The sequence below is a fragment of the Nesoenas mayeri genome, assembly GCF_963082525.1.
Source record: "Nesoenas mayeri genome assembly, chromosome: 7".
NCBI lineage: Eukaryota > Metazoa > Chordata > Aves > Columbiformes > Columbidae > Nesoenas > Nesoenas mayeri.
Window position 1 is genome coordinate 15,594,906 of NC_137551.1, and position 13,485 is coordinate 15,608,390.

Consider the following 13,485-nt stretch of genomic DNA (forward strand, 5'->3'; position numbering starts at 1 on the left):
ATATGGAAGGAATCATTCTTTGCACTAAGACACCTTCACTTGTCTTAGATAGGCATAAATATATTATGAAGCTTGGCACCCATCTGGTCAGAAAACTGATTTTTTTTTTTTTAATTGCACTGAATCACATATAGAATTTTGTGGCTTATTGTTTTCATAACCCTTTTTCCATGATTAATATATTTATATGTATCTGCTCATATCTATTCTATATCTTTTTTTTTTTTTGTGCAATTCAAAGGCTAAAGAAGGTTCAATGGCTAGGATGTATTAAATTGTACCAGTTGATTAGAACTTGAAATACTTGACTCCTTTTCAAGTTTTATTTCATAGCACACTCATTGCTTCTTTGGCAGTTATGGCCCATGCCTTGTGACTCATAGGAGGAAAGACAGGCAGAATTGCAAATCTTTTTTTAAACCAACGTCCTGCAGCATGAGTCAGTCTTTAGATCTGCCCTTTGTCCTTCCCTTGTCTTTGTTCTTCTCATTTGTCCTACCCTACGGTTATAGCCTCTCAGAATAGCATATTCCTGATTTTAGTGCAATTTGTTCCTGATGAATGCCAGGGAAAATTATACAGGATGCTAACTTGTCATTGTCCAGGAAGTGGAACTACTGTATATTGAGTTATAATGGGCACTTTAAAAAAACAAACCCCAAGTTTCCAACCTTCAGTGGCATCTGTCTACAAGGTTAACTTGTTGAGGTGTAACTTCATAATTTCAAGGGTCATCTTGGATTTAGTAGCATCATCAGTAAAGTGTCACTATAGAGATACATTTTCTGTAATCTGATTTTACATCTAATATGAAAACATTTGGCCAACTAAGGCAGATAATATAGATGGTAGAGAACTGTACTCTCACTGAAAACAATAAGCTCTCTTTCATAATCAGATTGTAAAACAAAATGCTAAATAACATTCCATAGGAAAGCAGAGATTTATGCACGGGAAATTAATACGAACATCTTTGTCTGGCTCTGTTTGTGATGCTGAGGAGTGCTTCTCAGCACAATATGTCATCATTCTGCTTCTGCTGCAATTTAGATTAATATTTTTGACTCATAGAACAGGTTTACTTTACATTTATTTCCAGTTATTGTCATTTTGTCATGTTTTCAGATTTTGGTGTATGCAACAGTTAGCAATGCACTGACAGAAAAAGGGAGAAAATTGATAAAATCCTGAATATTCTAGGGAGAGGAGAGTTAAAGGAATACTGTCAAATTACTAAAACCAAAATATAGGTTATGTAAGCTAAATGGCTTGGCTCTTGCTATTTATTACTTGGGTACTGTTCTCCTCTAGAGATGTTCCAGGCTCACAAGGTAAATGGATCCTGCATCCAAGCATTTGCTGTAGTAAGTACAAAGTACACTAATGATAAGTTTAAAATTGGATAGCAAGACTATAATACTATTCAAGAGGAAATGCAAAAAAGAAAGTAAAATAGATACCTTATACGGTAAAAAGTAAGTAGGACATTATTTCACTTTGAGGTGTACAAGATGTAATTAGTAACACAGTTAACTACTACCTTGTTGAAATCCTTTCAATTTGAGAAGAATTATTAAAGTGCTCACAGATATATTATATGTATGTCTGTGCACATATGTATAGTATTAAAAACTATTCCCAGTAGACTCAATGGAACTTTACTATTGTGACCAGTGGGAACATGACTAGGTTCCTTGTTACAATGTAAAGGAGTCATAGAAGTGATCTACCTCTGATTCACTCATTGTGTATTACTTGAAATTTGTGTGTGCTGTTCTCCCCATTTCCATAGTTGGTGTTGTCACACTTTAATAACATTTCCAAAATTCTTTGAGATGCTGTACATTTTCTATAAGCACATGGTGCAGTCTATTTTTGTGTCTGCTTTATACTCCAGATGGCATCAATATATTTTTGGCATATACATCTTTGTGGCTCCTCTGGGGACAAAAAATAGGAATGATAAGCATATTCCTCGTAATGAAGATAGCTTTTCAGGGTGAAGTTTGTATGTTGTGTTTAAGGCAGAAAAGTTGACTAAAAAACCATAACATATATCATGGAAGGTAATATCACATATTTATAGTACATTTTATTTTAAAGAGTTTTTTCTAATTGAATGACATGATAGCTGACTGAACAGAAATCCACTTTCGTGAATATTCACAGAGCGAGTCTGCTTGAGAGAACTAATATGCTCTATTCTTTGTGCTCTTGCTTGATGGTTCCCCCCCCACCCCCCGCCAAGTAATATAGCTGTCATTAACTGGGATTAAATGAACGGTTGTTGTGTTTGGATTTTTTATTTCATCTGGGATAAATCCTGTAAGAGTTGCCTGATTATCTGACCTCTGCCTTCTGCATACTGGCTTTAACCCGAAGACAGATACATAAAGTTGACAAAGAAAATAATACACACTGAACAACTCCCTTTATGCAAATAAACTACAACTATATTCTTTATCACAGTACGTGTTCATTCTAAGTGAACAACAACATGTTTGTGGGTTTTCTATCGATGGGTGTGGTTCTTTGATGTATCTGAAAGAAGCTTATGTGGTAATATCCGGATAGAAGATGGCTTTTAAGCTCTAATACATCATGGATCGGAGGAGCATCTGCACTGCCTGCCTGCTTCTGTGATTTGTTTTGTCCATCCAGTTCATGATACTCTCATTTGTTTTGTGAGGCTGAGCTTTGTATTTGAATTAATTTTGTTTGTTTCATACTAACAGAAATGGGCTAGATGACACTGAATTATCTTTTGGTAGCAACATATAAAGGTGAACTTTGCATTATCCTGTGTTCAGTTAAATAAATTTGCTTCCAAAGAGAAGTTCTGTTAAAGAAAAACCTCTGAGCTCTCTCTCCGTGTTGATACTGAATTAGCAAAGACCAGGGTAAATGTATGACTGTCTTCGCTATTGGTGGATGCTGTGACTGAAGACTGGACCACAACACTTACATGCAGTGCTCCTGAAGCTGAAGATACATAATTATGATTCCCAGCAAGATTTTAGTCTACCACAACCCTTCTGGGGGCACACGTACAGAAACTTATAGAAGTACTAGAAGGCGTAAAAAATCTCTTGGAGAATTGTTCCAAAATGGATATCGTGTCAAAGCTGGTCATAGTATCCCTGAAAAGGAAGAACAACATACTTTTCGAAACTCCTTGGTGTCTTGTTATAGGGTCGGCTCGTACTGGGGTAAGATCCAATTCTAAATATTTTGTTCAGAACTGTAGTTGTGATTCTGTCTCTGGTGCTAGTGTTATTCTTTTCTAAAAAGGTATTTTATTTATTTTTTGGCTTCAAAATAATGTTACAGAAATTCATTTGCTTTATAGGAAGAATTTCTTCTGAAACTCTCATGCTGTAATGTGTCCATATCTCCAATACCTCATCAAAGGGGTTCGGTGTTCACCTAGAATCAAGTAGTCCAGCCTTTATTGAAGGATGGAATGTAATAATCTACATGGAATTACTAAGAAATTATTTTTAAAACTTCTGTCATTAGTTTGACAGGTGTAAAAGTTAAAGAAATGTGCAGCAGAGAGATTTATTAACAAGTATTTGGTACAGTATTGTTTGAAAGCAACTAGTGTACAACCTATGTAGATTCCGAACTTAGTGCAGTTTTGCTGTCCTGGTTCACAGTGTATTGATTTTTTTCATGCTGTGGGCTGTTTTCGCTGCTTGTACACTTGTGTAACAGAGGAAGGGAAAAGTGTCAAAGTATTTTGGCTGTGTTGCTTCCAATGAATGGCAGATTGGTTTTCTCCATGCTATTTCTTCTTGTCTTGTTCTTTGAGCAAACTTATCTACAGGGAATGAAATCTCAAGTTGCTCAATTGCATTGTGTGAAGGCTTTCAGGATAGGACTATTTTGCACCCTAAGAATTACCCCTCCTTTATATGCATCTCAGAAAAGGTTCTGGTTTCCTAAATATAGATTCTGCTTTTTTAAATTCTTCCGTAAACCATATGGCCTTAATCAAATATAGGGTAGAACTAGACATTGATAGGTTTGATGATGAATGGGTGAATGGTTTGTCAGGAATATAAATCCTATACAGAATGTCTGTGGTCTGAATGCTTATACCAATATTTTGGATGTGCTGTTGACAGGAAAAGCAACATATGGCAATAAGAAAGGGATTATGTATCTCATTGATGAGAAAAAATGTAATGCTTGATGGTGTTCTGGTAGATTGACTCCTCATGTTGAATGAAGAAGTATCTCAATTCCTGTTTTTATTTTTCAGAATCTCATTAAAGACAAATAAGTTGTCATGATTTCCTCCTATTTCCTTTTATAGATTTAAAAATGTAAATTTCCTTTTTGGGGTGTGGTAACCTATGGGTAGTCCTGATTGCTGGTGTGTATTAATCCTGTGGGAAGTATCAGTTCAGCCAAGAGACTGCAAAACTGTCTGACAGACAGGAAAGTGCCATATTTCAGCACCCTTTAGACTGTAAAGTCAAACAAAGCTTAAAATAATGTAGTTTGTTTTGCTGTAAACTTTACAGAGAAAATAATTTTCTATGGTAATTGCATTGCCACTGGCACATAGTTTATTGCTTATGTTTATATTACTGTTCTGGTCTAAGGAACCTTTTTACTGTGTCTTAGTAATGAGTATTGGTATTTGCCCCTCACCTCACAGAACTGAACAAGTGTGAAGTGAAATGAGTAAAAATACTGCTGTTGTATTCGAGATCTAGCACAGTATTTCAACATAACATATTGTTTCCTTTTGCACAAATCATTGATTTCTGTAGTAATTAAGATTTATTTCAGTTTTTTGGCTGGTATTTGGCCTCTCTTAGTGGCCCTTCAAAATCGGCCTGAAAGATGCGAATGTGTCAATTCTTCATATCAGTGTATAAAATTTTGGGAGGGTAGACATTTAATCTCTGGGAGTCAAGCATGGTGGTTCTTGGTTTGTTTTTTGTGGTGTGGTGGGTTTTGCACATTTATTATTGTTGTTGTTGTTGTTACTATTATTATTATAGATTCCAGGTCGAAAACTCAGAATCAGAAATAAAATTTCAACACACATGTTATCCAGGAAATTACCTTGTAAAAAGAATAGAACATATTTTAAATTTTCAGTGTCCTTTGAAAATGGTCCTTCAGCAGTACAGGCAGCACAGGTAGTGAAACATTTTCACAGTAAGAAAATAATCCTGTGGTATACTTGCAGGTCTTACAGGTTCATTTGAATTGTTACACCTACAACCCGAATTATTGTACTAGAGGCAGAAACTATTGACTAGAAAGATTTTCTCATATTATTAAAGAAAACTGGTTTGATAATCATAAAAGATTTTTCTTGTCTAGAAATCTATGAATCTATTGGCTTTATCCTGAGCATCGCAACTCAAAAAATCTCCAGCTCAGAGGCATACTTTAGTCATCCTTTTAAAATCAGTATACTGACAAGCTGAAGAAGCCCTTCATTTTATCTTTTTTTTTTTTTTTTTTTTTTTTTTTTTGGTGATTAAAGGGATTTTCTAGGTAAATTGAATCTTTTGATACTTTTTTTTTCTTTTTAATATAAATTATAGTGTAGGAGATTATATCCTGTTCCAGTCAGATCCCGTAAGAAAATTCCAATATAAACCTCTTGCCGAGAAAAGGGTGAGTGACATGATGGAAACGAAGTTACATGATGGAGCAAGTAGTTCTAGAGCATTCCATTCAGCAGTTTGGTCAATTAACTTTAGCAAGCAGCATCCTATTAAATGTGCAAAATTAGAATAGACTTTATCATAATAAGTAAGAAACTTGCCCTATCTCAACTATCGATTATCTAACTTAAATGTCACATAGTTTTGTAGTTATTTCATACTCGAAGAAATTATTCTTCTCCACATGTATAAAATACATTCCCAAATATTGCTAAGGAAAGAGAGAGGTACACAGTTCTCTAAGTAGCTGAGACAGCTTTGGGAAAATGGGAATTTTTGTTAGTGTTCCTATCATAGAATTTTGCTTACTATTCTTGATGCATGAACAAATATTAAAAATTCTTATTCCTGGTGAGTTTGTGGGCCTGAAAGAGATAACATCTTAACTGTGAGTCAAATTAAATTTTAAAACAATGAGAGAGCTTAGTATGGGGCATTGCGTTACTGATTACATGTTGTTTGTTTTCAGAGACAGGCTATTTTTTACAGATGCTTTACAAAGAATTACTCTTGTGTTAGACATATCAAAATATTTTCTATTTATCTCATTTTAATTTTCATCTTGGGTAGATACATAGTAGGCTACCTACTGAATAATTTAGGCTATTTTTGGTTTGACAACAGTCTCACTGCAACAAGGTTATTGCTGTGAGGGTTACTGTGTCGTCATTTTATGGATGCATGTATGATTGCAAGCACATTTTCACATGTCATTAATGCCAGCACCACAATGAAGTGCTGTGGGGACTTTTCCTCTGGGAATTATTCAGTTAATTCATCATCCAATTGCTTAGTTCAAGCTGATATAAATAATACTACATTTAGGAGTAAATTAATTTCATCTGAGTTTTGCACTTACAGTTTGTTCTCAGAAGCAGTTTTTTGTAGTCTGTTTGAAGAACAAAGCTGAAGTCTCTGAATTAGCTGCAGTTTTTCGTAATGAACATAACTTACTAGGTCAAGCAATCAATGCTATTAAATGTTTTAGAGTGCCAAACATGCATTCAAAACCAGCACCTCTTATCTCTTTCACAGTCAAGCTTTAGAAATAACTATTCAAGAATGGCAATTCCTCTTTCTCTCTTGCTTTACTTCAGCTGGTATTAGTAGATGTTGACAACAAACCACACAAAGTCTTCACATGGTGTAAACTATGGGGGAGGTGTGTGCACTAGTGCATTGTACAGTGTAATTTGTCCCTACTACTGAGAGTCGTTTTGTATGACTGACTCTTTGTGTTAGTAGCGTTATGAGGAGTAAACAGTGCAGGCATAGTGGGTTTCAGTTGCAAACACTGAACTGATTCTTTTACTCTCAACCCCTGAGAGTAAGGTACTGAGTACCTGGAAACAAGGACACTGAAACCTGCCAGCTGCAGCTCTGCCATTATCCAGTCTTTTTATGTGTTTCGTACACATCACTTTTCAGAGTTATTTTTTTACACTGTTCTCGAATACCCATCTCTTATGAATATTTTTGATTTTCCTTCTTTAAACAGGCTTCATCTCTGCTCGACTATAATCCTTTCAGCCCTATTTTCAAACTATCTTTCTCACCATGGTTTATACTAAGAATGCTACTCCCAGTCTCTGCTTGTTTCGTCCTGAGCCAAATTCTCCTTGATTCTGACATCAATGTCAAATGGATTTTAAAGTACTCAGTTAGTTAGATTTTCTGCTGAAGGGGATTATAAAACTCAGAAATGATCCAGTAGATTCATCACTAAATCCAGTACCCTAACACTCTGTCCCACTGAAGCAGTTCAGCACCTGCTCAGGACCAGTGACTATCAGGGGAAACAAAATTGTTTTCCTGCAATATTCATTCTGCTGATTATATTTATATGAGGCAATATCTCTACATAGCTCAAAATAATATTGTATTCCAATTAGGTTTTCATTAAAAAAGACCTTTGAGAGGTACCCTGAAGCAAAACTGAGAATATAATTTTAATGGGCATTGAAAATACTTGAAACACAATTTTTATAGGTTTCAAAAGTTGTATTGTCATGAACGGTTTTCCTTATCTCTGGTTCCTATATGTATCGATTTATTAGAGGAATTTTTGACTGATATAGAATATAATTTATAATAAATACAAAATTTCAATATTTCTAACATGACTGATGTTTCTACAAAAGCTAATTAATTATAAACATGTCTATAAAATATGAAGAGGTAGCATCATACAAGGTCACTGTAGATTGACTATGAAATTTTCAATATCTCATTGAACTAATCTGCCTTTTTCTGGTGCCTGCTAATAGAGGTTATGCCTTGATACTATGAACATAAGAAGAGATTCTTGTTAAATATTACTTTCTTGCTTGGTGGATGGAACTCACAGATTATTTGCAAGACAGGAAGTACAGAAGATCATATAAAATTACATGTTCATAGGAACCTAGTAACAGAACTGTTTGGGTCTTGAGAAGGGTAGGATACTGGAGAGAATTCATTTGTCATCATCATAAGGAAAACTGTTATTTTAATTCAATTTCTGTTCTTCATATTGGAACCACACAAAACAGGTAATACTCTGAGATTTATGATGATCAATATTTGATCATCTATGTGCAATAATTCCTTTAACTATAAAACACAGCCCACAAGTAATGTCCTAGACAAGATACAGAGGTTACAAGGTGATTGTAACCTTTTATAATTACAAGCCAGTTCCATTTGTAGTTCAAGCAAACTGTTCAACAATCTCTCCACTTTTATTTTTTAAAATTCTGTTCTCTGAAGGGAATTCTTTAGAATAGTGTAGGCTGTAGCAAATGCAGAACTTAATCCATAATGATTTTTTTCTTCCAGAAAAAATACATTGAAATCATAGTCTTTTTGTTCTTTCATTCGAGTCTCAGCAACTAAAATCTACCTTAAGCATTGTAAGAGTTTGGAGACAGTAATTTTCTTGCTTTTATGTTTCTCAGATTTCTTTTTGAAACATTGCAATGTGTAACTCAACCATCTTATTAGCTTCAGATGCAATGCAAAACATTTGAAAGAAAAGATTTGTCTCCCAGCAGCCATTTTTCAAAAAGTTCATAGGGAGTGGAGTAAGGGGGAGATAGCTGGATGGAGTAGAGCTGAGGAAGATTAGGGTTGCTAGTAAAGATTCCTTCCCTCCCTGTCCATCTGTATCTCTTTGGACAGAACTAGCAACTGTGGGAACTACTGCAAGTGGAGCAGAAGGAAATGTCTCTCATAGTTTCAGCACTATGATCCAAAATGATCACAGAATCTTAGAATCATAGAATCATTTAGGTTGGAAAAGACCTCAAAGATCATAAAGTCACACCGTTAACCTGAGACTGCCACATCCACCACTAAACCATGTCCCTCAGCACCACATCTACACATCTTTTAAACATCTCCAGGGATGGTGACTCATGCACTTCCCTGGGCAGCCTGTTCCGAAGTTTGCCAACCCTTTCCTTGAAGAAAATTTTCCTAATATCCAATCTGAACCTTCCCTGGTGCAACTTGAGGCCATTTCTTCTTGCCCTATCACTTGTTACTTGGAAGAAGAGGCCAACACCTTCCATGCTACAACCTCCTTTCAGGTAGTTGTAGAGAGTGATAAGATCTCTCCTCAGCCTCCTTTTCTCTAGACTAAACTGTCCCATTTCCCTCATATGCTCCTTGTAATACGACTTGTGCTCCAAACCATTCACCAACTTCGTCGCCCTTCTTTGTACATGCTCTGACATCTCAATGTCTTTCACATAGTGAGGGTCCCAAAACTGAACACAGTATTTGAGGTGTACAGGGAGACTCCCCTAGTCCTGGTGGCTACACTATTTCTGATACAAGCCAGGATGCTGTTGGCCTTCTTGGCCACCTGGGCACACTGCTGGCTTATGTTCAGCCAGCTGTTGACCAAGGCACCCAGGTCCTTTTCTGCAAGGCAGCTTTCCAGCCACTCTTCCCCAAGCCTGTGTCGCTGTCTGAGGTTGTTGTGACCCGAGTGCATAATTTTGTTGCTTTTCATCTAAATCCCCAAATCCAGTTTTCAAATTGTGATTAATCTTCAGATTCCTCATGGTCAGTAACTACAAAGAAACTTTATATCCATGTAGTACACAGACAGGAACTACTTATAAGTCTCAACAAGAGTAAATTTTCATTTAACAACTTTACAAGAATACTGCAGAAATAAAGCCTTGATTTAAACACATCTCACCAAATGCCTCTTTGCTGTCAAAGGGAACCTCTTGACTCCACTGAGGTGACAAAGGTTGTGACTATGTTTATAAGTTTGCCAGGACCAGTCTTTCCTTAAGTGTCTAGAAATAAAATGTGGTTTATAGCACTGGAATTGGGTAAAGTAAATGTTAATAAGGAGGAAGTATGGACCTAACTGTAACAGTTGCAATACCATGTTACACAACATTTATGTAACTCTTGACTGTACCATCTAATAAAAATTATCCTCAAAGCCTTATTTTAATTTTATAAGCTATGCATGGGTATAATACACAATGTACTTCTATTCATATGCCGAAGAGCTGCAGCCAAATTATTTGCTATCAGCATAAGTCTGTTTTATAATTTAAGCCCTTAATCTTCTATAGTAGTTTCTTTTGTGCATGCTCTCTCTGTGTGTGTCTCACTGGTTTTGCAGTTGTCTGTGAATCGCTATCAATGCGACCTGATTTCAATACAAAAATGCTATTTCTTTGTGAAAATAATTACTTCTTTAATAGTCAAAATGTAATCTATTCCTGTAGTTATATTCTAATGGAAAGAATTACAGTATATTTGTCAGTTTTAAGAAAGAATGTGTCATTTCTCTGTTCTCCTGCTTGAGTTTTTGGAAATAAGGTGAACACAGGGAGCATTATCAGAACAAAAGGTTTTACGTCATTAAGATTTACCAATTTAATCAGCTATATACACACACGGTGTACTTCATCCAGGTTATCAGATTTCTTGTCCATAATCTCTTATTTTTGACTAAGCAATGTGAGAGCTTGGAGGACTGAGGATGTTTCAGATCTGTATGTATCTTTGACAGCCTCACAGAGAAAGACGTGCACTAGAACTACCAAGAGAACCTCAGTGAGGTTTTTTTCATCTTAGATTTCATCTCCTCCTGTGGCTTCCTACATAAACTAAGGCTTTCTGGTAGGATGCTTCAGCTATTAAGGAAATAAGTTTAAAACAATTTTTAAAAGACCTGATAAGGATCTTGGAATCATTAAATATGGAAGAACATTTCAAAGGTATTTGACATTTCGTATGCTACCTCTGTTGATTTCATTGATCACTGTCATTGTAAGTGAAATGTTGTAATTTGAATTATTCTTTACTAGAGTTTGTTGATATTTTTTTTTTTTTTTAACTGCAGGTTTAAGATTTTTAAGAGCCCTTAGACTGATTCAGTTTTCAGAAATTTTGCAGTTTCTGAATATCCTTAAAACAAGGTAAGACATTTTCTTATGTACTGAGTTAGTTGCATTGGTGACAGAACAAAAATGTTTTATTGTTTGTGGTCTTAGCAATATATTGTTTACTTTTCTGGAGAAAAAAAAAAAAAACAACAACTTGTTATGTGTTCTTCAAACCTTTTTGTGCTGATGAATGGTTTATCAATGTCAGCATCTTTTGCCATGTGACCACTAGAAGATTTTACTTCATGTGTTGAAATATCTGGAAAAGACTAAGTGCTGATAAATTAAAAGCAGAATGAATTATAAAGCTCTGCACTGATTAAGTATTCCTTCTTTCCACATACTCAGTCCATATTCTGCTGTCTTGGAAAAGCAGAAATCACAATTCATTCAACAGAATACAGCTAAAAATTACTTTGAGAAATAACCGTTGCGGCTCTATTTCAGTTTTTGTTTTGAACTGAGCATACTTCTTCCCATCAAAAACATATGGAAAAATTAATTTTATACTCAGATATCTTTATATTGTGTTCACAGTCATTAGCATTTCTTTCAAAGTATTTTTAAAATATTCCAAGTAACCTTCTGACTTTCACTGATTCTTCAGGCTATTAATACATGAAAGTTGTGCAGAAGCACATCTTTGAACAAAAGATCACTTTGAGGGAAAAAAAAGTAACCTCACCATGCCTTGCAGTTGAAGACACATGGCCTTTCATCATGCCCTAAAATTCCCCAGCTGAAGTATTTGATCCAGCTTCCAATAATTACTGTAAACTCAGTTCCATTCTGAAATCCTGTGCTCTCTCCACTAGTCGATGATGCATGTTTGAAGGCTTTACATACAAGTAACTCCATTTATTTGCTATGTTAATTAGTAGCAATGGGAAAATACGTAATTGAGATTTGTACACACTCACAGTAAACAGCTGTTTTTTAACCCTTAACCTTGAAACTATTCTCCTTGCTGTAAAATTCTCACACTGTCTGTGTGACTCTAGGGAATCCAGTTTTTGTCAAAAAAAGGAATAAAATAATGTGCTGTGAAGATGTGGTCCAGTAGCTTGGATTGCTACCTGTATAGTAAAGGAGAGTAATTTGTGGAGGAGCTCAGAATATCTGATGAGAACAACCTGGCCAAAAGAAATAGCAGTCAATGGAAAAGCCTCATAAACTCAAAGGATTTTAGATAAAGGCTAAAAGCCCCTTCAGAAGGGGTGGATTTGTAAACTTCCAGATCCATCAATGAAGGGATACTGCATTAAGCACATTCAGCACGTTTAAAGCTGGCTTATTCAAGATTTAAATGTTCACTTAAAATAGCATTTCTCTAATGCAAAATTTACTCTTAGCTTGGATATAATCTCTGTGATTATTTATATGAATGTTGAAGTATCTGTAAAACACAAATATTGATTATTAGAAAGCCTGTAAAGCAGAGACTCCTTGTATGGCTGCTTTTGACTAGAGGTATTTTAGTGTGCTTGGCATTAATAACAAGTAAATACTGACAAGATGAGAAACTGATTGGGTGTAAAGGGCATTGCTCTGTTTTTAATATTTGGCGCAATTAGAGAAGAAACTTGGTCCTTTTTTTCTTCTTTCGCTCAGTAAAGAAAAAGGTTTATTCTATCCTATAAATCACAATTACTCCTGGAATAAGTGATTGAAATACAAGGGTTAAAGAAGCATATATTATTTACACAGCGGGCAGAAGGGTTGTTTCAAACACTGGAATCCAAAGAAAGAAGCTAAACAGTGCAAAAATAGAGGCAATGAGAAGCCTAGCAACGTAGTATGGGAGTGTTAGATAATTATCTGAATATCTGAAAAATTGTTAATTTTATATCAAAAGAACCAGTAAGGCAAAGCAAAATCTTTCTGCAGCGTATTAAAAGACTGTGCTCTGACAAAGATTTTTGTTTCCCTAATTTGAAATGAAATGTATTTTACTCAATAATTTTTGTTCCTGTGTTTTATGAAGGAGAATGAATTGTGTGGTGTTCAGTTGGAAATTTCTCCATCACTTCACCATTTTCTAATATTTTTCAACAAAACTACAGAGGCTTATGTAGGGGTCACAGTAAGAGATTTTGCACAGATGTTGGAAAGAGCTTAAAGAGAGGAAAATGTTTGTGACTAATCCTTCATCTATATTTAGACTGTGGCAGAAATACTGTAGTATTTCATAGATGAGAGATAAAGTACAATGTTTAATAAATCCGCAAAAATAAAATGTACTAAACAAGTCATGTAAATAGTTATTTTTAATGACCGCTGTTATTTGCTTGTATTAAATTAATATGTGGAGACCAGCTGACACATTATTGTATTAGGAGTCGCTCTTGTTCTAAATTCAGGTGAAGAATACCTTTTGTAACAGAGCTTAG

The 13,485-nt window shown here is 35.2% G+C and overlaps 1 protein-coding gene across 8 annotated transcripts in view; it reads left to right on the forward strand.

Annotated features, from left to right (window-relative positions):
* The window catches only part of KCNMA1 (potassium calcium-activated channel subfamily M alpha 1), a gene marked incomplete at its 3' end in the record, with an annotated part of 468,462 nt that overhangs the window by 285,928 nt on the left and 169,049 nt on the right, over positions 1–13,485 (forward strand). For all 8 annotated transcript variants that reach the window (XM_080347450.1, XM_080347452.1, XM_080347453.1 and 5 more), the window contains one exon: positions 11,053–11,128. In XM_080347450.1, the coding sequence (XP_080203576.1) occupies positions 11,053–11,128 (76 nt within the window). The remainder of the gene's footprint in view (positions 1–11,052; positions 11,129–13,485) is intronic.